The sequence below is a fragment of the Polistes fuscatus genome, unplaced genomic scaffold, assembly GCF_010416935.1.
Source record: "Polistes fuscatus isolate 324 unplaced genomic scaffold, CU_Pfus_HIC Scaffold18, whole genome shotgun sequence".
Classification (NCBI taxonomy): Eukaryota; Metazoa; Arthropoda; class Insecta; order Hymenoptera; family Vespidae; genus Polistes; species Polistes fuscatus.
In genome coordinates this window covers 2,298,494-2,325,493 of record NW_025113086.1, presented here as the reverse complement: position 1 = coordinate 2,325,493, position 27,000 = coordinate 2,298,494, and the positions used below count along the sequence as shown (strand labels likewise).

The 27,000-nt window shown below is 32.0% G+C and overlaps 1 protein-coding gene across 7 annotated transcripts in view; it reads left to right on the top strand.

Annotated features, from left to right (window-relative positions):
• LOC122515627 (homeotic protein distal-less) overlaps window positions 1-3,190 on the top strand; it is an 83,703-nt gene extending 80,513 nt beyond the window's left edge. For 4 of the 7 annotated variants that reach the window (XM_043633035.1, XM_043633032.1, XM_043633033.1 and 1 more), the window contains exons 3-5: window positions 841-1,012; window positions 1,440-1,773; window positions 2,589-3,190. In XM_043633035.1, the coding sequence (XP_043488970.1) occupies window positions 841-1,012; window positions 1,440-1,773; window positions 2,589-2,607 (525 nt within the window). In that variant the 3' untranslated portion in view covers window positions 2,608-3,190. The remainder of the gene's footprint in view (window positions 1-840; window positions 1,013-1,439; window positions 1,774-2,588) is intronic. The other 3 variants (XM_043633036.1, XM_043633037.1, XM_043633034.1) reach the window with 1 other exon arrangement.
• The last annotated feature ends 23,810 nt before the right edge of the window (window positions 3,191-27,000 follow it).

The following is a 27,000-nucleotide window of genomic DNA, read 5'->3' as shown; positions in this document are numbered from 1 at the left end:
TGTTATGATAAATATTAATAATTTCTATCAGCAATAATTTATGAAATTGTTATGATTATAAAATAATTAATTATATAAAAATTATATTACACGTGCATAACAAGATACCTGTTACAAAACATCGAATAAATAAATAACAATTTAAAAAATAAAATATCCAATCCCCCGGTATAATAATCAAAATATAACCGAACTAAGTTAGTAGAATTCAGTGAGCATTTGAGTGCATGAAAATGCAAGCTTACAGCGTACATTCATTACGGGATTCAAAATTCGCATAAAATCATAAGAATGATCTTCAAGATTGATCCGGCTTATCCTATAAAATAGGAATATTCCTCTTCCTCGAAGTTGAGGACATATACATTCAAAGATACACACACACATACCTGTACTCATATATACATACATTTATACACATAAATGTAGATACGTAGTTCGTTTGCGAGTGGATACGATGCAAAAGCTTACGTAAGAGCTGAAAGAACGTCACGTGCATACGGCGCATGTGTGCGCGCTTCGAGAAGACAAAAAATACCGCATGTGCAATCCCAGTCGTCGTGCACATGCGCATTGGTATCCGTTGCAGGACTACGTTCTATGTGTGTAGGCAGAAGGAACGACACGAATGATTACGAAACTAACGTACCTCTTTTCCTTTCTTCTTCTTCTTCTTATTCTTCTTCTTCTTCTTCTTCTCATTCGTTGATATTTCCGTATCCATCAATTTCAATAATAATCGCAAAATTATACCCACGCTATAATAATGAAAAAAAAAAAAAACTCATCCAACGATCTGACCGAATTTATGCTACAATATTTGTAATATTTTTGTTACAGGTAAAAATATGGTTCCAGAACAGGAGGAGCAAGTATAAGAAGATGATGAAAGCAGCACAACAAGGTGGCGGCGGGGGTGGTGGACAACACGGTAGTTTGTTAGCCGGTGGTACTGCCCTACCTGGTGGCCCTTCACCTCAACCTGGTCAACCTGGAAGTCTCATGCAAGGAGGTAATTACTATCATCGACTAATATCACGCAGTTATTAACACTAGAACTATATACGTTAAATGATGTTTAACAAATATCTTTTACGAATGTATTATATATATGTTACCGTGAAAAACCGAGATTGGTTAATATCACGATTCACATGGTTGTTTGTCAAAGCATACCAAATACCGAATATTTGGATTCATTTTTATACATTATAATATTTAGGACATACACCAAGGTAGATCTTGACAATCTCCAATTTCAATCAGTTAAATGGTGGTGTGTGTGTGGTTCTAGTGTTAATTTTGTTAATGATCATAAACGTCACAGATTGTAATTTATAATTGTAATAACATAATTAAGACGTATGATTAAAAACTAATGATATAATTGTAATATGAAATGGAAGAGATCTAGAATAGATCTTAACGAGTTAACAAAGATTGGCCGGTTATGTTAACAGGCGGTGGAAGTTCTGTTTCGGGTAGTCCGACGACAGGGTACCTAGGAGGAATGGGGGGTGGTGGTGGTGGTCACACCCCCGGAAGTTCGAGTCCCGGAAGCGAGATGTCGCCTCAGCATAACGAGAGTCCCCCTGCACCCGCCTGGCCGGGTGAGATGAAACACCATCCTCATCCCCATGCCCCACCACATACTCACCATCATCCACACACGCCTGGACATCATCCACCTCCACCACCACCACCCCCACATCACGCGGGTTACATGCCACAGTACTCTTGGTATCAAGCTGATCCTAATCCTGGACTACTCACGTGAGTTTATTTTTATTTTTCATACTTTTCCTTCTTACTTTTATTCAGGCTTTTTATATATATACTATTAATTAATTATAATAATTAAATATAAAAGATAATAGTATTCTTTTCGAGAATATTTCGTACTTAGAAAGATGGAAGTAATCGAACAAACTTATATCCGTGGTTTATAATATATGGGGGATTATAATGATATTATTTATATTTTTATTTAAATTTTAACAACAATCAAATAGAATATATTTAATAGATATATCAAGCTAGGTTTAGAAGTTTATTTCGTACTTAAATAATAATCATTAAAATGTAAAACGTAGTAAAGATATGCGTTACGGTAAACGCGAGATAACCTCAAAATAAATCGTAAAATAAACGTAATCAATTTTTCGATATATTACAATTGATTCTGTACCAAATTACCGAATCAAACGTATACACGTGCCGTTTGTAAAATCGTTACAATATCTATCCACGTTTCGTTATGAATAAATAAAATATAATACGAAACAATGTTGCATATCACGAGAAAGTACACGTATCTTTGACGAATGATTATTACTATTATTATTATAAACGAGATTAATGGAAAAAGTCAAAAGATAATTAACAAAGTGTTACGAGAAGTTATGCCGTTGCTGTATACTTTTCCTTTTGCTTTTGAACATTTTTATTTTCAAGGTAGCGTTGATAGAGCTCTTCTTATTAACGAATCAACGTTGAGAGATAGAGACAGAAAGTGAAAGAGAAGAAAAAAGGATGGATGATGTGTGTGTGTACGGTGATTAACTACTTTTCTCTGTGATATGTTACAGGGTGTGGCCGGCGGTTTAACGAAGACGTCCCCCGAATCGTGTCGAGGAGGAAGAGGAGGAGGAGGAGGAGGAGGAGGAAGTTGTCCGCCATGTTCTAGAGGACGTAGTACCAGATTATTCGTGGCGCCAATCACGAACAGATATCTCGCGTTAAACGTTAAATATCCCCCCCACCCCCTCCACCAACCAACCAACCAACTAACCAAGTAAACCCCCCACCCCACTCCAAATTTGTTCTGCTCGAATCGAAATTTTGTGGTCCGTTTGTTTTCTTTTTCTTTTTATCAATTATTTGTCTTGCTGCAATTTTTAAATCAAAAAAGAAAGATCAAACGCGCGACGCGTGTGTGAAAATCATCCAACCACCACCTCGTTACCCCTCAGACCACATACACACACACCGCCCCCTACCTCCCCCCTCTCAAACCCCTTAAAGTTTGTTTCATCGAGAGACAATGATGGACAATGAAGTTCATCCTAAATCTCTGATCGTGTGAATTCGTTCATTATTTAACAAAGAAAAAATAAACGATGAATGGATTTGTGGAGATGACGGTAATGAACAAGGGGATTAAACAAATGGATAAGATATTAAAGAAAAATTATTGTTGGGTAGAAAATAATAGGACTCCCACGGGTGAACATAGATTGATCATCGATCGTTATGGGAAAAAAAAAAAATGATCGATCGCGTATGTCGCGCGTCGATCATCGTGTATTATAAAATAAAATAAAATAAAATAAAATAAAATAAAATAAAATAAAATAAAATAAAATAAAATAAAATAATAGGAATATAAGAAGAGAAAGAAAAGTAAAAACAAAAAAAAAAAAGAAGAAGGGAAGCAGGAAAAAAGTAAAAAAAGATAAGAATTAAAAATGATTTTAATAATTAAAATAATAAAAAATAAAATTGATGCGAGAGGTGTGGTAACGCGCGTAGGTTTTAGGTGAATCCAATGACAATTTTTTCTGACGACGAATTGAAATACGACGATTCGTCGATTCGAATGTTATATGAAATATTGCGATTTCGTCGTTCAAAGATTAAAACAAACAAACAAACAAACAAACAAAAAGAAAAGAAAAGAAAACAGGAAGAAAATTGTATATCAAAGTGTGACTTGTTGGTGTTGTTCGCGGGGATGTTTCAGTGATAAACGCGAAATAATATTCTGTGCGACCTCGAATAATTAAACAAACAAACAAAAAAAACAACAAAAAAAGGAAAAAGCAAAAATAGAAAAAAATCACGTAACTCGTTCGAAGGACTGCTACGCCCAATCCGAGAAAAAGGACGACAAATCTGTAAGTGCAAATACAAACAAAAACAAAAAACAAGGAGAAGAAGAAGAAGAAGAAGAAGAACGAAGAAAACGATGGGAAAAGAAAGAAAAAAAATAGAAAAAGTGCAGGCTCGCTATATCGAACGACGGACAGACGGACGGACGGACGGGCGGACGAATGAACGACGATGGAAACAAATTTAAAGGCAAGAGAAAGAAAAAATGAATGAAAGCAGAAAAAAGTGAATAAAATAAAGATAATACAAATTTTTGACGAGAAACAAAATTTTCCTTAGACAAAGTTTAAGCGTAAAAAATACGTGCGCGGGAAAACCTTCTTATCTCTGTCTCTCTCTTTCCTGGGCAAGAAAAAAAAATAAAATAAAAAATAAAACAAAATAAAATAAAATAAAATAAAATAAAATAAATTCGAATATATCGAAATATAATTCGTCGATCGTTGAATGCGTGTATGCGCGTGTATGTACGTGTATGTACGTGTATATCTGTCTACGTGTATGTGTGTACGTGAGAGAGAAAGAGAGAGAGAGTGTACAATAGTTGTGTCTTTCGCAGAGACACGACTAAGGGTTTCGCGAGTTCGCACTTTCGAGGCCCCCGAACTTAATTAAGCGTCTAATTCCAGTTTCCACCAGCCCCCTCCCCCCGTTCTTCTCCCCACCCCGACTGTTGGTAATTATTATAATAATACCATTAGGCGTCGGCAAATGCGTATTACTATCACCGAAAGGGAACTACGAGAGCGAGCTGCCACTATGCGCTCACGGCGATTATTATAATTATCCTTCGGTCGGACGGAAGAAGAAGAAGAAGAAGAAGAAGAAGAAGAAGGAGAAGAAGAAGAACCGAAGCTCTCATTTTTTGTTGAAGAACAAGATTGAGAGTTATTCTTCTACTTCTTCTTCTTCTTTTTATTTTTCTTATTCTTTTATCTCATCTATTTATCTTATTTTCACACTTTTTCGTCTAGATTTCTTTTTACATTCGATATTATTATTGTTATTATTATTCTTATTATTATTTTCTCTTTCCCACCTTTCCCACCTATCCCACCTATCCCCCCCACCTCCCACTTCCCCGCCCGACCGGTTGGCAAATTTAATTTCGATCGTTGCGATACAATCAATGTGGCCTTGGAAAAAAAAAAAACATCATCATCGTCATTTTTACCTTTACGTCTTCGTAAGAGAGGAAGGTAAAAAAGTCTAAGACCGTATCCTTCTTGTTTTTTTTGGTTTTGTTTTGATCTTCTCATCGTCGTTAGTCATCTCAACGTATTGTCTCATATTCGATATTTACTTGCTGTCATTTTCCTGCGGAAGATTGATAATACATCGATGATAAATAATAAATCTGGATTGTTTTATGGAAAAGAAAAAAAAACAGAATATATTTATCTTTCTAAAAACGCGAGAAATTTAATCGTCATGTTTTTTAATTATATTATTTACGATTTAAAAATAATTTACTCGAACGAGAATGTAATAATCAGAATCAATAAATCAGAATGATTTTGATAATATTTCGATAAGAACGGTTTCATTCGAATGCATTTCGATTGGACAGACGAAGTTTGGTGCATATTTTTTATGCGAAATTATTATTAAAATTGTTTAAAATCATCTTTATATTATCATCTCAATTTTGATTTAAAATAAAAATATCAATTGTAAGATGGCAGATCTCTAGTGACAGTTGCCCAACTACACTGCTCGACCTACTTTGCTCGGTCTGTGAGACAGAAAAAGATGGAAAGAGAAAGAAAAGAAAAGAAACAAAAAAAAAATTAAAGAAAGAAAGAGAAAGAGAGAAAATATTGCATAAACTCGTTGAGCGTTCGTACCTCAAGGCGCTTGAAAATAATGAAATCCTAATGACATTTTCGTGAGTCCAACGATCTCGGCAATCACGGTGGCTCGGTGTAATCACCGGGTTCCTCCTTTTCGGATGAGGCAACTTCTCCTCTCTTCCTTCCAGTTGAAAAAGGAAAATAACACTAAGAGGAAAAAGAATCAAAGAAAGAGAGAAAGAGAAAGAATAAGGTCTACTCCGAAAAGGAAAGAAACTAAAGGTTGGCAACCCCCCCCCCCTCCCTCCCGCCTCTTCAAAGTCTTCGTTGTTGAACCCGCGTCGAGTGGTTTGATTCAGAGGAACGGAAGGGGAATGAAAAAATCATTATCCTTCTCTTTCTCTTCCTCTCTTTCTCTCTCTCTCTCTTTTTTTGTCCGTTTTTCTCTTTTTTTTTCTTTCCTTTTTCCAGTTAGTCAACTTTCGAATCAGGAAAAACGGTAACTTCAATATTACATTTTTCTACTGTTAGATCTATTCTATGATTCCATGGAAGAATCTGATTCGTTAATTAGATTTGATTTATTTTATTGAAAATATTAAAAATGATATAAATATTAATAATATATCATTATTAATTTTTTATTTTTTTGTTTGTTTATAATTAATAATATAAATAAAAATATATCAAAGTTCAACCTATCAGATTATTCCGAAACAATCAAACAGAGAATTCTATACAAATTTTATTTTATTTATCAATTGTTCATTGTAAGTAAAAGAAAAAGAAAGAGAAAAGAAAAAAGAATACTTAGAAACTCGTATTCAATCATCCTCCCGGCATCCATCTTGAATTAACCTAAAAAAAAACGAACGAATAAAAGCGATTAGTAAAAACGTATTTTAAAAAGACCAAAATGTTACACGTATAAAGTCCTTCCATAATAATAAAAAAAAAAGAAATTAATTTATTACATTACGATTAAAAAATATAAATAAAAAAAACAAATCACGAAGCAATGTATATAACAACCGAACAATTGAATTAATATTCAATCTTTCTCTTGGCGTCCATTTTGGGGTCAACCTTTAGCCATCTTGCATCTCGAGTAAGTGAGTGAGTGAGTGAGTGAGTAAGTGAGTGAAAGAGAGTAAGAAAAAGCGAGAGAGAAAGAGAGAGAGAGAGATACAGAAAATGTGCTCATAATACCTGCCTCTCTGACAATGAGTGAGGCGACACGAAACCGCAAAAAAGGCGGTTGCGGCTTACGAGCACGGGAAACTGGGAGGTCCGGTGTGCCCCACCGCTTTGACCCAAATACAGTAGTGGTCTGGGTTGCTACAATGATCATCGTCTCATGAGAAAAAAAGCAAGCACCACTCTTTCTAAATAAAGACCATCTCTTCTTTTCATTTACTCAATTTTTACTTCAAATATATATATATATATACAAACATACATACAAATCAACATGGCCGTCGATCATCTTACTTCATTTTAAATTCAATTCCATAATACATAACCTCAAATTCGTATAAAACAATATCATTCGTAATTTGTTATTATCAACGAATTTGAATTCATTTTGAATATTTCAAATACAAGTACAAATATCGAAAAAATCTTTCTCTCTTTCTCGTACAATCCAAAAATATCGGGGATAGATATTTAAAGTATGGTTAGATTATAACCTCGAAAAATTGGGTATTACAAAAAAGAAAAAAGGAAATGAGTCGATAGAAAATTAATTCTTTCTTCTTTAAACTGTCGCGATGTTATTGACAAAAATAATAACAATAATAATCATAATAATAATAAAAAGAAGAACTAAACTACAAATCTGTAAACGATTATTTCTGCAATACGTTACTAAAACGAATAAAAGAAATAAAATACGAGCTCGCCGGCCGTGTCTCCTCGGCGTAAAGGAAAAATTATTTCTTTTTTCCATTGTCCGGATGTGAACGCGTAACACACGCCAGTTACACTTATGCGAGTGTGTATGCGTGTGTGTGTGTTGTTGTTGTGTCACGCCTTCCTCGAGGAATATTCTAACGGGGATTCCGATCTACATGTGTAAAATAGTAAAAAGAAAAAAGAAAAATATTAAGAAAAAGAAAGAAGAAGAAGAAGAAGAGGAAAATAAATACGAAAAAAAGAAAGGAAGAAAGAAAGAAAAAGAAAGAGAGAGAGAGAGAGATAGATAGATAGATAAAAGATGGGGGAAAAAAAACAAGAGGTGGAAAAGCGCAAACACCGTAAAAAGAGTCCGTAGAATTTACTAGCGTTACTAGTCTCGGTGCAAAGCCATGAAGATCGATCGGAACACGTTGAGGGTGGTAGTAAAGGGTGGTTAGGGAGTAGGAGGAAAAGGAGGTAAAGGGGAGGGGCAGGGGGGACGAGGGGAGGGATAGGCTGCTTACCCTCTTCGAGAAAGATCGATCCTCGAACGCGCCTGTAAATATTGCACCGAGGCCCCCTAGCACGTAAGCTCTAAGTGAAATCTGTGTAAAATACGATATTGTGATAAGTGTGTGAGAGATAGAAAGAGAGAAAGAGAGAGAAAGAAAGAATGTGAATGAAAGAAAGAAAGAAAGAAAGAAAGAGGAGAGAGAGAGAGAGAGAGAGAAATAAAAAATTGGAAATCGTCTATATATGTATGTATATGTATATATGATACATTTATATATACATGTATAGATTACGAACACGGCAGATCCTAATTTATCAATTTTACCGACTACCCTTGTACGACTATACATACTACGAAAATTAAAATAGCTTAATTATGATTACTATTGTATAAAATAGGAATAATAACTAATTAATTCAATTTAATACGGGGTCTCGTAATTTTTCGTATATTAATTAACACATAATATAGTAAAGATTTGTTATGATCGTTACTCTCTAATACTTATAAACGTAAGGTAAGTGTAACATTTTTTTTAAATAATTTAAATATCTTTTTTTAAAATTTAATATAATAATATAATAATTCTAAAATATATATATTTTATAATGATCTCTTAAATAACTTATAATATTTAATTATTATAATTAAATATTTCATTGAAAGTAACTCAATATCATTCGTTCATATGATTTTATTATAAAAATAAATGTATTTATATATATATTGCCTATGGGTTATTAAACTGAAGTATAAGGATGACGATGAAGGATTATACGTTGGATCTATTTAGAGATAAAGAAAAGAGAACATTCGCGTTATCCTGATGGCAGACTCGTAGATGTACCTTTTTTATTTTTTTTTTCTTCTTCTTTTATTTTTTTTTACTTTTTTTTTTATTATCTTTTTTCTTTTCTCTTTGTTCACCAGCAGTAGCGGATACCACCTGCCGTTCTAGTGCCACCGTACGCATGCTCCACTTTTATGGATAACTGTACTTACTTACTTCTATCTCGCTCAAAGTTATCCCACGGAGAATTCAAGCTTCTTCTACCTGGTGTCGAGGAAGTTAGGTTTCTTAAGAGAAAACAGATAAATCGCAAGGGGAAAAAATAATAAATAAAAGATTCATATTTTTAAGACGTTATATATCAATCATTATACTATTGGCATTAATCAAACAATTCGTTAGATTATTGTATAATTAATAATTGTGTTTGATATTGATTTGTTTTTCAATCTTGTTTGCTTTGTATTTAATTTAATAAATATTTTTACAAAAATTTTAATGATAATTATTTTAATGATTAGTTTAATGATTTAAAATATTTTTAAAAAATTTTAATGATATTCTATAACGTTGATGATTTATTCAATGTTTTGATTAATCTTTATTTATTCAATCATTAGAAAACGAATACGATTTGGACACGTATAAATGTGTTTTATTATAATTACGATTAAATTATCATTAAGATCATTTGATTTTCGTAGAAAAATATAATATACGTGTATATAACGTTTGATATTTAAAATGCTACTCAATTATATTTCTGAATCCAACATTAAGCCGGCTGAAACTATTTTTATAAAGTAAAATAAAGAAAGAGGGATTAAAAATAAAACATTTATATTACATTGACAATCTTATCTCAAAGGAAAAATATATGTAATATTTAATATTAAATTATAAAAATAATATTTAATTTCCATAGGATACGGGTAAGAAAAGTATGTTTTAGTTCTTCGATACGCACGAGTTCACCTGCCCGCTAAACGGACATGAAAAAAGTCAAACCTATAAATGCCATGCAATGTTCCAATAAAATTCGTGTTCGAAGTATTCTACTTTTAAAAATGTGAACTTCATATACACACACACACACACACATAGATGCGACATACACATTTATACGCGTGTACTCTTACACTAAATAGAATAATGAAACACGAACGGGGAAAAATTCCCTAGGAAGGTTCCCGTGACAATATTCAGTGGTATAAAATCTTACCAGACGTCGAGTGGTAGGTAAGGAAAATAAATATAAAAAAAGAAGAAGAAAAAGAAATAAAAAAGAAAGAAAGAAAGAAAGAAAGAAAGGAAAATAAAAAGATGAAGAATAAAAAAAGCGGCCCATAATGGACACAATGGTCGATAGGTCCCCGCCTATATGAGCCCTTCGGGTGAAAGGCACCCTTGGTATTCAACGATGTAAACCCTCGAAAAAGATTATGTCGAGTGGATGTTTATTATTTCTTTACTTCGATGCCTTCCAAAAGAAGTGGAGGGGGTTAAGGTGGGGTACGTGGGGTACGAGAGACTTTATGGGGTGTTACCATCATTTTTTTTTCTTCTTCTTCTTCTTTATTGTCGGCTTTTTTCTTTCTTTTTCTTCTTTTTTCTTTTACTTTAAGTCAGAATTTGGTTAGTTTTTCGTGTTTGTTTGTTCGTTCGTTTGTTTGTTTGTTTTTTGCGTTTACGTGTTTATATTAAAGTTTCCATTTCTATTTCGATGGGGAAATTATGGAAAAAAACGGATTTTATTGTTATAATATTTTTGGGGGGGGGGAAGAATTTTCTTTTCTTTACCATGAGTCATAGTTTAAGTTACTTCATCCCCCTTTTTTATATTAATTTTCATTTCTAATTTCTTTTAATTCGGACAATTTTTCGAGAATAGGGGGGGGGTTGAAAATATTATTTTTAAAGATTAAATATTATTTAATGTTAGTTAATATTAATGGGAATCGATTTGTGTGAATATTATCAAGCCACTCGGTGTGCAACGTGCATACGGAAGATTTCAATAAAGCTGGACGATCAGGTCTGACTAGTTCGTCAGTATCTTCTTCGTTCAACGTTCTATCGCATTATGCGAAGGATGTGCATGGAGAATTCTCTCTTTCTCTCTCTCTCTCTCTCTCTCATAGTTATATTCCTTCGATGACTATGCTAGCAACAACGTTAGAACGTATGGAACTTCCTGGTTGAAGATTCGATTCAAAAACATTGAAATGAAATATTTTGCAATATATCAATAATTATATCAAATATTATAAATTTTTTCAATCATTTTTTTATACACAAACTTAATATATACCAAAAATATATTTATGTGCATTAATTGTTACATTGTGCAAACATTTTTTGTTGTGAATGTGACACATTTTTTTTCGAATAATTTCAAACAATTATATTGAAATTTAAACAAACAAAATTAATAATTGTATATTATATATATTTTTTAATAAATATTAAATACTTTTCTTAAATTTCTTATTAGTTATTGAATTATTATAAAATAGATCATTATTTAAAAATAATATTTTTCTATTTTTATTTGTGACACAACATTAATCATCCAAAATACACAAATAAATATATTCATCGGTATAATTATTTTCCTCTTATCTAACGATAAAATAGAATAAAAATATCCGGAGCGTATCTTTAACCTACATTGTACAAAATAACTCAAGTATATGACAATTAGCACGTGACTACCAAAAATATCAACAGGTGTCTGCAATATTACGTTTGTCAAACAATATTATTAGAATTCATTCGTTTCAGAAAACAAAAAAGAAAAAACAAAAATTATTAAAACCAAACTAAAGTTAACCAATTATTACAAAAATACGTTGTATTCTATTTTAAGATTCGTTCGACTAACTATGCCAATGCTTCCGTTGTTCTTTTTTTTTGTTTCTTTTTTCACATATACGTTCTAACGAAAAAAAAACTTCATTCTCGTACGAGTAAAAGAAAAAAAAAAGAAAAAGAAGGAAATTATGGTAAAGAAGATGGTGGAAAAAAAAAGAAAAAGAAACAGACAGAGATAGAAAGAAACAAAGAAAGAGAGAGAGAGAGAGAAATAGATTGTGGGACCAAACAAGGGCAAAGGGGGTTGAAGGGGGGGTAAGAAGAGAGTAATAGAATTAGTTCGACCAGACGAGAAGACCTCCTCACTCGACTCGCTATAATACGAGCCAAGTTCCGTCACGAAGACCTTAATATCCGCCACTTCCTCCGCCTCCCACTCGGTTCGTTTGTTTATTCGATATCGTCAGCCGTCTTACGAGGCCGAGCTCGTTCTTCCTGACCCTTGCACGATAATAATTCGACCCCCCCCCACCCCCACCCCGCCCTATCCCCCACCACTCAAACCCCATCTTCTTCTTCTCTTTTCATTTTGTTTTTTTTCTTTTTTATTTTACTTATTATTCTTCTTCTTCTTCTTATTCGTGCACCCACACACTTTTCATCTTCTTTATACACACAAACACAAACACGTTTATATATATATATATGTGGATGTATGTATTTGTTATATATGAATTGTATATTTGAAAAGTGGTGTAAGCCCATTTTGCAGCTCGTAAATATAAATTATTTTAGTTAAATTAGTTTGAAAGAAATTTATATAATAATTTAATTATATATTGATAAATTAATAGTTAGAAATATTGGTAAGACTTTGACGTAATTAATATATTGACGAATATGCAAACCTTTAATTTTTTCGGAACGACAGAAAATGGTCTTGCACCATTTTTAAAATAAATTGTCCACATATATATATATTTGTATATGCGTAAGATAAGATAAAAAAAGATAAAAACGTAATGTGTATTTACGTGTTAGAAAAAATTGGAAGAAAAATAATGCTCAAGTTTTTATTAGAAATGATTTGTTTCCGGGATAATTTTGTAAAGCAAGAAATCCGATGTGGGTTAAATGCTAATTGCTTAAAGTCGAGCAACTCTGAAACATATATATACACGCATACACACATACAAAAACACAGAGGAAACTTATATACATGCATGCACATGGTGTATCTTCCAAGTTGCACGATCTACAAACACGATAAGACCAATTACACGAAATCCATGCGTTCCTGGGGTACTCTTAAGATGGCGGGGGAGGATTCCCCCTGCGTGTGATCATCAATCCTTTCCCTAACCTACTAACGTGTTTACATGTTCAACAATTTCTTATTATTTTATGATCAATTATTTTATGATCAATTTGATGCTGGTATACAATAAAGTTATCGGTCAGATCTTTTGTTTTTCAATTCTACGCAGTTGTACGGGTCCGTTAAGACAATACATTGTACAAATACTAAACTATTTTCATGCCAACGATAAGATAAATTTCAACATGCATTCTGAAAGTGAACACATAAAATGGCATTTTGAAAATAACATTTTTTTTTACACTTTCATTAATTACAGAAATTAAAGAACAAAAATATACACTGATGTGTTGGTTCAAAAATATTGAGCCAAGTCTAGTAGAGTTGAAAAGTTTTGAGCCTGCCCTAGTAGGGTTGAAAAGTCTTGAGCCTGCCCTAGTAGGGTTGAAAAGTCTTGAGCCTGCCCTAGTAGGGTTGAAAAGTCTTGAGCCTGCCCTAGTAGGGTTGAAAGTCTTGAGCCTGCCCTAGTAGGGTTGAAAAGTCTTGAGCCTGCCCTAGTAGGGTTGAAAAGTCTTGAGCCTGCCCTAGTAGGGTTGAAAAGTCTTGAGCCTGCCCTAGTAGGGTTGAAAAGTCTTGAGCCTGCCCTAGTAGGGTTGAAAAGTCTTGAGCCTGCCCTAGTAGGGTTGAAAAGTTTTGAGCCTGCCCTAGTAGGGTTGAAAAGTTTTGATCCAACCACGAGTAGGGTTGCTAGGCTGCCCAAATAGTTCGTAAAAAATATTTAAAATGTCATCACTAATATTCCCTGCAACCCAATATCAAAACATCTTCGAATATTACTGCTGTTATTTTAAAAAAAAAAATAAAATAGGAAATATCGAATTTTATAACACAATAAAATAAATAGAAATAATATCTAACAAAAAAAAGAAGCGATTTATTAAAGTTAAATAAATATATTTAATTTATATATGTATAGGTAGTTGGAAAATATATAAAAAAAAAAAGAATTCGTGCGAGAGTGAGAGTGATAGTTAGATTGAAAGAGAGTAGTAGGGCGGAAGGGTAGGAAGGGGAGAGTATAAGAGAAAAGTTACGCGAAGGCTCGTGAGGTGGTCAAGTTGTGGAAAGGGTGGAAAAGGGGATGGATGGATCGGAGGGGGAGGGGGGGGAGAGGGCTGCCAATTTGCGATTCCACGCAGCAAGAAGGGCGTGGCGGTCGTCGCACAAGGGGTGGCTCGCTCGTTTGCGCGACATTGTCGAACAGAGCCCTTCCTAACTCCCTCACCCTAGTCGTCATACACTCTTCTTCCACGTAATCCTCCACGATTCTCTTACGTCGTTGGATGATGGGTAACGAATGTCGAGAGGAAAAGATACTTTGATAACAGATATCCAATTTTATCTCATCTGATCTTAATTTACCTTTTTCAATTTGTTTTCATTTACAAATTACTAATTGCAATAAATCTAATACATATGTGTGTATGTGTGTGTCAGTGTACGAAATCCGATCATTGGATAATTTTCCCAAAGGGTGAGGGGTATTAAAAATTATTATAATATATATTGTTATTGTAATTATATATAATTAATTCGTTAAAAGTGTAATTTAATAAGTTTTGTGTATCCTTTTTTAGGTTATGTTTGATTTTGTCACTTTTTTGTATAGAAACACTTAGTTTATTTTACTTACACGTTTCTCCTTAGCCCCCTGTTTTCTAAATCTAATTAACTGAATCGTATATTCGAGATTAATCAAAAACTTAAAATTAAAAATACGTATTACTACATTTACTGTAACATTTATATACGTATGTAAAACTTAACGGTCTTAAAACATACATCAAATCAATATTGAAACGTATTAGATTAAATCCCATTCCAGGTGGTCCGAATTTAGGACTACACAACGAACCAAGGTTAGAAAGAAAAAGTATGAGAAACTCCGCCCAATGGATCGTTTATCTCATAAGGGTTGTTACCATGCCACGTGACATAAGGCTCAGCAGACGCTAACCTAACTTTTATCTTTATTACTTATTTATTTGTTTTATATTCAATGAACAAATGTACCCGAGTAAGAGTCTTTGTTAACGTTTAACAAATAAAGAAGAAAGAAAAGAATATAAAGAAGAAAGAGTCAAGCTTTACGGTTAAACGTTTCTAGATTTTGTCGTTGACGTTAGAATAGAATCTTCAAAAAGGGTTTGGGAGAGGGAGGGAGGAAGGGATTAGTTTTATCTCAAATTCTTTACAATCTTTTACCGATCTTTAGATATTCCGAGATTAACGAAATGATTGATTTTTCACTTTAACTTTCTGTCAAGTTTCAAATCTTTCTTTAAATAAACATATTTGCGAAAGATGAGTATAGGTTCATACCTGGTTTCTCATACTGTCCAACAATAATCTTCCAGACTAACATGAGAGGTCTATTCCCGGTTGGTCGGTGGTCGCGCGACTAATATTTTTCATCATCTTGATCGTAGGTAGGCCCACTCGAGTTGGCTAGTTTTTAAAAGTAATGATGGTTACACTAATCTGACAGGATGAGAAGGTGAACCTAACCGTAACCTTAGATCCTTATCTTTTCCTTACATCCTTCAAACGTTTCTCTTCTTTTTCAAATTCCTACGATCTTTTCTCGTTCTTTTTTTTTCTTCTTCTTCTTCTTCCTTTTCCATTCTTTTCTCTTACGAAATATCTTTTTTTTTCTTTTCTAACCGATTAAATTTACAGGGTGGTCCTAAGACGTAGGTTCGTAAGAATTTTTTACAATTTTTAACTGTAAAAAAAAGAAAACTAATCTAAGACACGAATATTAAATTAATTCTTCGAACAATAGTTACGAATAAATGTTTAATATCGTTTGAATTTCTTTACGAAACATTTTAAAACTTTCGGCTACCTAACCTTAAAAAAAAATGTTCCAACTTGGTGCTCGATCCGTTAAAAATAAATCAAACGCATCGTGGTAACAAAATTTGTCGATAGCTTGATTTTGAGAACCTTATTGTTTTCCTATTTTTTATTTTACTTTATTTTTCTCTAGGATAAAAATTGTAGGCGTGACGACTCTAGGATAAACGGGTAGCGTTGTGGGGGGAGGGGGGATTGAAAGTAGGATGGGTGGGTGGGTTGGTTTTTTGGCATTTGTCCTGTAGAATATTTTATAAATTAATGTCAACGCGATATTCGATGAATATCCGGTTACACCGGAAGTCATAGAATACAATACAGCACGCGTTCGACTTGCGATGTAGGAAGGGTCGTAAAAAGAAAGAAGAAGGTTCAAATGGAAAGAGAAAGAGAAAGAGAAAGAGAAAGAGAGAGAGAGTCAAACTAACAGTCTGGCAGGATGGAAGGGAAAGAAAAAGAGAGAAGAGAAAAGAAGAAAAAAAGAAAGAAAAAAAACTAACTAAACGTACGAACATACTGAACGAAAGCTCGTAGATCGTAGAACCCTAAGTGAAATTCCTCCCACATTGTAAAGTACCCTCCTGTTCTCTCTCATTCTCGTTCGGTTACTGCACACCGGTCGGTCGGTTACTGCTTTTTTAAAGAACGATTTTTTTACCCTCCTTTCTCGATACCCGATTGTGTCCGAGACACCGGGGGCGTGAACTGTCGTTGCCGACACTGGCCTCAAGGCATTTTTCACATTTGGCAATCGCGACCGTTGAGCTGTAACGACGATACCTTCACCTGGTAAGTTTACTCCAACATCTTACCTTCTCCTATATATATATATTTTATATTTATTTTAACCCTTGGGGAATTATAATATTATGATTTATATTTATTATATTTAAATATTGTAAATATTTTCTATACGATTAATCATTTATTTTTGGTATACAATTTAAAAGTAAGATAAATTAACGCACACTTTGACGTATTACTTAATGAATAAATTAAATTAATATATATAAAAAAAAACCAGGTTATTATAGAAATATATAATATATACTATTATACATTAGTATAATTATTTAGATTAGTAATAAAGTCAGTGGATCTAAAAATAAATATTAAGATCGTGTTTAAAACGATAAATTCAGTAAATACCAAACTTGCATGCCATCCATCATATAAATAACTAACGAAAATATATCCTCGATAAATTCCCGTCGACGAATAAATTCTTAATGAGGGAAATTCAATCATAGATATTTCTAGATACCAGTCTAGAAATAATGAAATAATAATGATAACATATTTTAACACATATGTATCGTAAGTTGGTATAATATAATACTTACGTATTACTTTTATATCAAATACGGTACGCGTACTTATGTGTAGTCGGATTACCGTTTCAACCTATCATCGCGTCCGATTTCAGGGTCCGACTGGCACGCGCCAACCCTTCTCAGTACAGTGTTCGCCCTTAAGCCTTTATTACGTTTTATTTTACAACTACGTGCCCGGCCACACTTCCCCACCCAGCTACTTTCAAATTCATTCTATACGCGTAACGAGATTACGGTTAATGTTACGAAGTCACGATAACAATGCACTTTCAGTTCATCTGATAATAATCTCTTATACGGGTCCTCTTATATGTTATTTATATTTATATCTACTTATACATTTTATCTTCTACTGAAAACACATTATATAAATGTGATATATTCTATTTTTTGAAGTTATACTTCTTTTGGCGCTCGTTTGGGAAAATGTGATGGGTGTGATTTTTTTCTGAACGACACCATGAAATTTGTCGGTATTTACGATGCGCGGCAAAGCAAGCGATTTCAAATTTACAGCATGAAGTTGTCTTCTTCTCTTCTTTTTTTTTCTCAAGCGGGTCACCCATCCAAGTACTAATCGTACTCAGCGATGCTTTACTTAAATGATCGAAGCGGGAACTAATACTATCACCGTGCCATGGCTGTTGACGCGTGAAGTAATTCGATAAATCTCTCTTATATTAACTGTGAACTGATATCTATATTATGATATTTTATTATTCTTTCTAATATATATAATATATCGATAGTAAATTTAAATTAATAATAGTAATAATAAATTTTTTTTTGTTAAGTTATTTTTGAGGTTATTGAGGTTATGTTCGTTTTGGTACACCAAAGAAGTATAACTTCTTACGTGCTTACATAAGTACACACACCAGTTTTGTTTATAATTATCAACAACTAACTACTTTGATACATTTGTCTCAACATTTTTTTATTAATTATTAAAACCGAATGATTTGATTTGTTTCGTTTGAAATTTGTCACGAATTATATTAATATTATTAAATTTTTCGCTCGACCGATTTAATATTATCGATAACACATTTTCCCTCGCATAAACACACACACACGTTTATTTTAATAATTATTAAACGTTAATAAACGATTGGATATAATTAATATTAATAAAAAGAAAAATGACAAACGTGTTAGATGGCATGCCTAAGAATCTTATCAAAGTACATTAAAATTGTTAATTAGTACATCCTCTTTCATAATTCGTAATGTCCACCCACTCGAATTCTTTACGATGCTTAACAATATTTTACATCTTCTTTAAATAAGATCAAATAATTCTCAAAAATAAAAAAAAATAAAAAAAGAAACTAAGATTACACAAATAGTTGACTTTTCTTTTTTTGTTTCTTAATTAACGAGATATTAATGTGACAAAATGTAAATTGGTACCTTGATTTACGTTTAAAGTAAGTTATTTTATACAGTAGATCTTAGGTTAGGAGTAACTGTTAGTAAAAATAAGGTTCGTTCATTCCGTATTACGCTTAATGAGGGCTCGTTAATTACGCTAATGAATCCCAGAATCCCATTGGTTTATATACCTGCTTCTCGACTACTCAAACTAACACAATCATCAACACACACACACACATATATATTGAGTGCACAAAACAAACGAGTTGCTGTTGGGTGCTAGCTTGAAACGTCATCGTTCGCAGTGCATTCATCTTTGTTGCACCTTTCCACGATCTTGATCTGACTTTCACTATACTTACAAACCTTATCTTTAACGTTTTTTTTTTTCCGTACACCTTTAATATCTTCTTCTCTTTTTTTCTTTCTTATTTATTCTTTTTCTTCTTCTTCTACTTCTTCTTCTCCGAATCATTGAACAAATAAAAATACAAATAAATTTTAATATAACACATATTTATTTAAATATTTTTATATTTTAATATTAATTGTGATTAAATATTAATACAATTAATTATGTTTGTATTTTTATTTGTAAATATATAAAATCATTGTGTGTTCAAATGAAATATTATTAAGTAAAATTATTCCTTAAAATTAAAGAAATATATTAATTGATTGACAATAAGATAAAAAGATGTTTTTTATCAATTGTTTATTACATATTATCTTCGATCGAATTATACAACACAAAGTATTGTAATATAAATCTAAGCGATAACGAAATTCAACCTGCGTACGAAGTACATCTTCGTAAAACATTTGTCAGACCTAATGATACGGTTCGTTTAATTAGAAATCATTTCAAGTGCACTTAATGTTCCCTTTTATTTTTTTTTTTTTTCACTTCTTATTATTATTTTTCTTTCTTTCTTTCTTTCTTTTTTCTTCTTTCAGACTGTAAGTATCTTTTCTTGTCGCTCTTATACGCTCTGGAAAAGATGCTTATTCGCTATCTTTTAGTTCAACCATATTTCCTCATTATGCGATTACCAAGAGTGGCGGCTGGTTTCACTCAGCAATTCTTTTTTTTTTTTTCCTCTCTCCTTCCTTTTCTTCTTTTTTCCTTTTTATTCTTTTAACTTCCTTTACCCAATTAATGCTCGTGCATTTGATTTTTATTTTACCGTAGGTTTATTTCAGTAGGGAATGTTTGATTTTTCTGGACGGTCTAGTGATAATCTTATTCCATAGCATTACCCCATAAAAATTATTATGGTGGTTTTTGGAATATATAAAATATCTGATAACGTATACGTTGAGAATTGATACGAAAAGATAAAATATTTTTTGCTAAATATTATTTTTAAATGCAAAAATGTGACGTACTGGACGGTTACTGTTCTTTTAAATAAAATAATTTTTAATCAGAATATATATTATTTATTTTAAATATTTATATAAATATTTAAATATATTTAATATAATTAATTTAATATATAATATATTTTAATAATTAAAATATAAATATTTAATATATTTAATATATTTAAATATATAATTAATTAATTTTAATATATTATTAAATAATATATTTTACAGAATATATTATTGTTGCACATTCGAGTAAATTTAAATAATATATTTTTTAAACTATTTCGTATATTTTCTATAACTTCTAAATTAATCATTTGAGAATTCGTATAATGTGATGAAATTTTGTGAAAAAAAATAATCGGGCAATTTTTTTTAAATTTTAAACAATACAAATTTCGATTACTAATTTTTAACTTCTTTAGAATTAATCTCTGTCCCTTCCATATGTAAAAATAATACAAAAAGAGAGAAAAAAATGAACCCTCATGTAAAATAAAATAAAAATTCGATAAAAATTCCGATCTAAGTGGTAATTGTATACAATTATTGACTTGGCATGATTTCTAAAGACTCAAGGTTTCAAAGATATCACGACATTGTAAAATGATGTACGCGTGCGTGTTATAAATCGTGCAGATATGACAATAGCCAAAAGAAAATTACATCTTCGTGCACAAAGAAAGAGAAAGAAGGAAAGAAAGAGAAAGAAAAAGAACAAGAACGAGAAAAAGAAAGAGAAAGAAGATACCAGACGAAAAAACAATTTAAACAACCTTGAAATATCTTTTCGAACGTGGAATCGTTATAAACGTGAGATTGAAGTGAAAGAATCCAAAAGAAGTTTTAATCTTAAGTATTTCAAAAGACGATCCACATACACACACACACACACATAACACGCATACAAATTTACTCTTTTCGTGTATAGTTGAATCGAATTATATTATCTCTCTCTCTCTCTCTTTCTTTCTTCCTTTTAGTTTAACCGTTAAAAAGATATTTCGTGTTGCTAGCGTGCGTTCGTGCACATTTAAACGTGAATCGAAATAACAGAAAAGGGGGGAAAAGAAAAGAAAAAGAAAAAGAAACAAAAAAGAAAAAAAAATCCCAAGAAATGAAATAAAAGAATAGAAAAAGAAAAAGAGAACAAAATTATTATTATTATTATTATTATTGCAAGATCTTAAAATTAATCCCTGCTATCCGTTTTTCGTATTCTGATTAAAGTTTAACGTTAAGATACCACAGTTGATATAAATATTCATTGATTTCTTTTTAAATACATTTATTTATCATATCCGATTATGTTTGCTACTGTTATCGTATACATAAGTAACATTTATTTGCATTACAAGATATCGGAGAATCGTGAAACGTAGTTTAATAAAAGAATACCGGTAACTGGATTGGCAATTAAAATGTATATTAGATGATAACACATCTGTGATGTCAAAGTAGAAAAACAACAACAACGTGTTAAGGAAAACGAATCGTTTTTTCTTTTTCTTTTTTTTTCCATTTCTAACATAAGTTTGTTTGTAACAATAATATCAGTTTATTTCTTTTTTTCTTGATACAGGTTCGAGTTGTCGTCTCAATTTAATTTATGCATTCGTGGCAGAGTTTTATTTCTTTTCTATTCTTTTTTTGTTGTTGTTAATAAGGTCTAGTCATAGTTTATCAAAGATGAAGAAAAAGAAGAAGAATTTGGAACAATGAGAATGAGGAAGAAAGAAAAACGGAGATAGAAGAAGAAGAAGAAGAAGATCTTTTTAAAGTAACGGGTTATTACGCGATCACCCTGTATTATCGTGTGGTGTGACCGCCAATTGCGTGGGCTCGTGTCTTTACAGGCCGCTTCCGACCTTCGTAACAATTATTTGCAATTAAAGTAGTCGCGGTAAAGGCCGTACGCTTGTTATTCCTTTAATTTTATCATCTTTTTTATTTTTTTTCTTTTTTTTTTTTTACGAAATCTTCAATATCGATATCTTCATACAATATTATAAATTTGTACAGAATATTAATATTATACACGTCATATTATATTACAATGAAAATAAATAATATCGATGTAACTACTTTATTTTTTTTTTATAATTTAATTTTTATATAGATTATTATTGAGATTTAGAATTATTATCTAATTCTTTGCAATTAAAAATGATTTTTTATTTATAAATTATATAAATTCCAATAAACTGTCACCAACAATTCACATTCATTGAAAATCTCAAATATAATTCATACAACATTATTAAACAAAATCTATGAAACCCTAAATAACAAAAAAAAACCAGAAAAATCCCTATAACACCTATCGAAAGTACTATACTACAAAATTTACCCAACAATTCACATTCATACACAGAATATTAATATTATACACGTCATATTATATTACAATGAAAATAAATAATATCGATGTAACTACTTTATTTTTCTTTTTTATAATTTAATTTTTATATAGAATATTATTGAGATTTAGAATTATTATCTAATTCTTTGCAATTAAAAATGATTTTCTATTTATAAATTATATAAATTCCAATAAACTGTCACCAATAATTCACATTCATTGAAAATCTCAAATATAATTCATACAACATTATTAAACAAAATTTATGAAACCCTAATTTTTTTATAATTTAATTTTTATATAGAATATTATTGAAATTTAGAATTATTATCTAATTCTTTGCAATTAAAAATGATTTTTTATTTATAAATTATATAAATTCCAATAAACTGTCACCAACAATTCACATTCATTGAAAATCTCAAATATAATTCATACAACATTATTAAACAAAATCTATGAAACCCTAAATAACAAAAAAAAAACCAGAAAAATCCCTATAACACGTATCAAAAGTACTATACTACAAAATTTACCCAACAATTCACAGTCATACATACCTCGAACATAATTCATTCCACGAATCCATTAGATCACACAACTGACGAGGACAGTAAGAAAGAAAGAAAGAAAGAAAGAAAGGAAGGAAGAAAGAGTGAGAAAGAAAATTAGAAAAAGAAAGATAGAAACGCATCTGCCTGTCCCAGATTCCGCGGATCCTTGTAGCCTCTACGTCATCATCGTTGCATTATTGTCAAGGACAGTATACACTATAACCGCTGTAAGATATCACAACTCGTGCACCCTGTCGAGAGGATCACTCTGTTTGTCTCGTTTTGATAAAAGGGAAAGAAAGAGAGAGGAAAAAAATACATCACTACGGGGTTTCTTATGAACGACCACACTCTTTCGTATGTATACATGTTGAACGAAGGTATAAATCCCTTTTGAACGGGAGCCAGTAAACATCGACCATTGAGAAGGGTATCCACCCCTCCTGGCTAATCCATTCCTGGACACGTTTAACACGATCATGTCGAAAATCGGATTTAATCTATTGTGTTACTCTCAAAAGAATGACACCGATCTTTCTATCTTCTTCATTCCATCTTTTTCCGCAACCCTAAATTGTTTATTTTCTAATACTTTTTATAACACGTTACGCGTTTAAAAAATCCAAAGATTTTCTAATAATTAAAATTAATTAATGATATTTAATCGTAATTATAATATGTTTTATTATCTGATGATATTTTAACGAATTAATTGTTAATGTTACGAGTATTTTGTATCATTGTTTATGTTTCGAATTTTCTTTCTTCGAGAATCAATTATTTTTAGAAGAATCTTCGATTCAGAAGCTTACTATTATTCATGTAAAAACCTTCTCGAATTTATCTCTAAAACATCATCTAACACGTGAATTGGTTAACTTAAACAAACCATAACCTAAATCTTACATTCCATTTTACTTTAAAATGTTTCTTTGAAAAGTTATGCAATTCTTAAAAATTTCGCAAAAACAAAAAAAATAATACGTGCATCATTAGTTCATATAACTCGGGACATAAAGTGTATTCCCTGACAAAAATATCCATTAGCCAACATAAACGAACCATAACCTAAATTTGACATCCCATTTTAAGTACAGCCGATGCAAAAGTTTATTTGGAAAGTTATACACATCTTAAAAGTTTCTGAAAAAAAGGAAGACACACGAATTAAAAGAGTAAGAACAAAGCTACTATTGTTTTAGTACAATATTTTATTTGATGATATTAAAAAAAAAAAAAACACAAGAAAAAATAATACTTGCATGATTAGTACATATAAACCAGACATAAAGTATATTCCCTGACAAACAGATCCGCCGTTGTTTAATACCGGATACATAGATGTATCTATGTATCTAAAAGTAGTAGTTCCAATACAATACTTACATTGAGTCATTTGAGTGTAGTGGAACGTCCAAGGAAGTACTGTTAGAGAGATACTAAAGAAGAGTGCACTTTCGAAAATCTCCTGACTAGTCTCTTCCCTGTCATGAAAATACCTTGTGGATGGTGAGTACGAGTGGATAGGAGAAGAGGAAAAGAAAGGGAACAATAAAAAGAGATAGAAACCGAAAGAGAGAAAAAGAGAGAAAGAAATAGAGACAGAGTAACTCGTAAAAGGAAAACGGAATCGAGGGTGAGTCGGAGCGTAGCCATTTTGTCTGTTTAGTTCCACACGGAGACACCCGATGTATGGAAGCTGCCGTGCGTATAATCGCTAATGTTCAAACCCCCTTATCCATCCTAAGGGTGGTAGCAACGGTGGTGGTAGTAGTGGTGGCGGTAACATCAGGACAAAGGTGAGCCATTCGCTAATCTCATAGGTAGCTTCTTTCTACTCTTCATTTTTATGTTTTTTTCTTTTTCTTTATTTTTATTTTTATTTTTACATTTTTTCCCCTTTTCTTTCTTTAAAACGTCATCGATTGTCATCGTCAAAATATCATTTCTAAATTTTTCTACTTCTTTTCTTTCCTTTTATTGTATACGAAGTTATAGGTTAGGTTTCGTTGCTTCCGAAAATTCGATGACATTCTTACGATGTGCTCTCTCTCATTTTGTTTTCCATATACCCTTCGAAAGTTTTCCCCCTCCCTATCCCTCACCCCACCGATGGAAAATATTTTTCGGAAACATTTCTATGAAAATCTTCGGTTCCGTTCTCCTGTCACTGATTTTTTTCGCTTCGATACATTTTTCTACTCTTATTCGCACGAATTGGTCTATTTTGATAAACAGGATGTTCCTACTTGGTTTAACGAAATGAACATTCTTCGGTAAGGATTTGTAAAGGATCCCAACCCTCCCCCCTCTATCCCTGTTATTTCCCCTAACTTACCTCAAAGGATACTATTCCGTTGCTGTTTTTGTGGTCGGCAAATCTTGATCTAGTTTCATTGTTTCTGTTCGTGTCCGATCGGTTTATCCTAAATCATAAAGATATGGGAAAGCATAATAATACCGCTTTGTTGCGGTGGAAGGGGGAATTGTGGAAAGGGAAAGGGATTGACAAATCCTGACATATTAATCTTTTGTGCGTTCCACGTTGATATTGCTACTGAATATTTTCCACAAAATTTTTTCCTTAGAACATTTTTTTGGGTTACTAACCTATATATGTAGAAACGAAATGAAAGAATATTTTTGAAGGCAACCCTATTGGACCTAACGAATATTAAATAAGAAACGATTTCCATTGGTTTGTCCTAAACGATAAGGTTACAATTCGTTTCTATGAGAATTGACATACGTCTTACTCGTCGAGTAGAGTGTGTTGTGTCGACACATCCAGATGATAACTATCTCGTCTTCTGTTTCGAAAAGGACCGAAGACGAAGAGTCCCTCGGTCGATCCGTTTAGCCATCAGAAGAGTAGTAGGTACTCGTCTCTGGTCGCCGTCGGCCTCTGATTGTCCTTTATTGGGTTAAATTGAACTTCCTTCTCGTGATACGCGGCTCGCATCAACTCACTCGCTCTGAGTAGTTGCTTAGGCTCTTAAAACATCTGTATAGGTACGGGGTGTTCTTAAAGTATTTAACATTTATATCATCGATCTATTTATTTCTTTAAAAACAAAAAAAAAATTGCAAATCGTATTTATTCAAACACCATCTAATCCTGACAATTAGTTCATCAATTTATATTACAACCTATAACAAATGTTATTTTTTAATAATTCTTACTATTGATAAAAATTAAAATCGATCAATCTCGTTCTTTGAATGTAATCATAAATATTGTTAAATATTTATTTGACACATTTCATTGAAGATATATGATATAATTTGGAATTTATTTTATTTTAAATTGTTATATCGAATCGATGCACATTCTGTATTTGAATTAATATTTCGTGTTTTTCCTTTTGATTTTATTTTTCGAATTAAGATTAACGAGAAACGTGTAAACGTGATTTAGTTAGGATCGATTAATCGGATAACGCGTGAGAATTAGAATCGTGATTTATCGACACCCCGTAGATATGACAACGACGGAGAGTCATACGAGCTTAAGAGTTAAGAGTTTGGGCTTTGCGCTGCGCAACAATTCGCGAGGGGGCGAACCAAGAGTGAGGAATTCAGAGCGGGTAAATACGGTGGGCGGCTTAGCCTTATCTACGTGTGGAGAACGCGATCCAAGCGACCTGTGAACTGCACATAATCGCGTCAAACCCAACGCTTACTATAGTTACTCTCTTCTTCATTCTCGTCTTCATTATATCCCAAACTTTTAACGCGTACAATTCATTCAAACCAATTCCCACAAACCAAACCAAAACAAACGATTCAGAATATCATTAACCAAATATTCGATGCATAATCGATAAATTTATGATCGTTTCCAGGCCATTTTGTTTATTATTTAGGTTAAGTATAGGTTATGTTTTCATTACTTTTTTGTAAATAACGTATAAGATGAAAAAGCTCGTTGATTGATTGATTAATTTAATAAATCAAATTACCCTAACCCAATTGTCAAATATTTTGACCAATTAATAGTACGTACGACAAATTGGTTAGGTGTAAAAGTATACTTGGGTGTTATTAGACGTGACACGGAA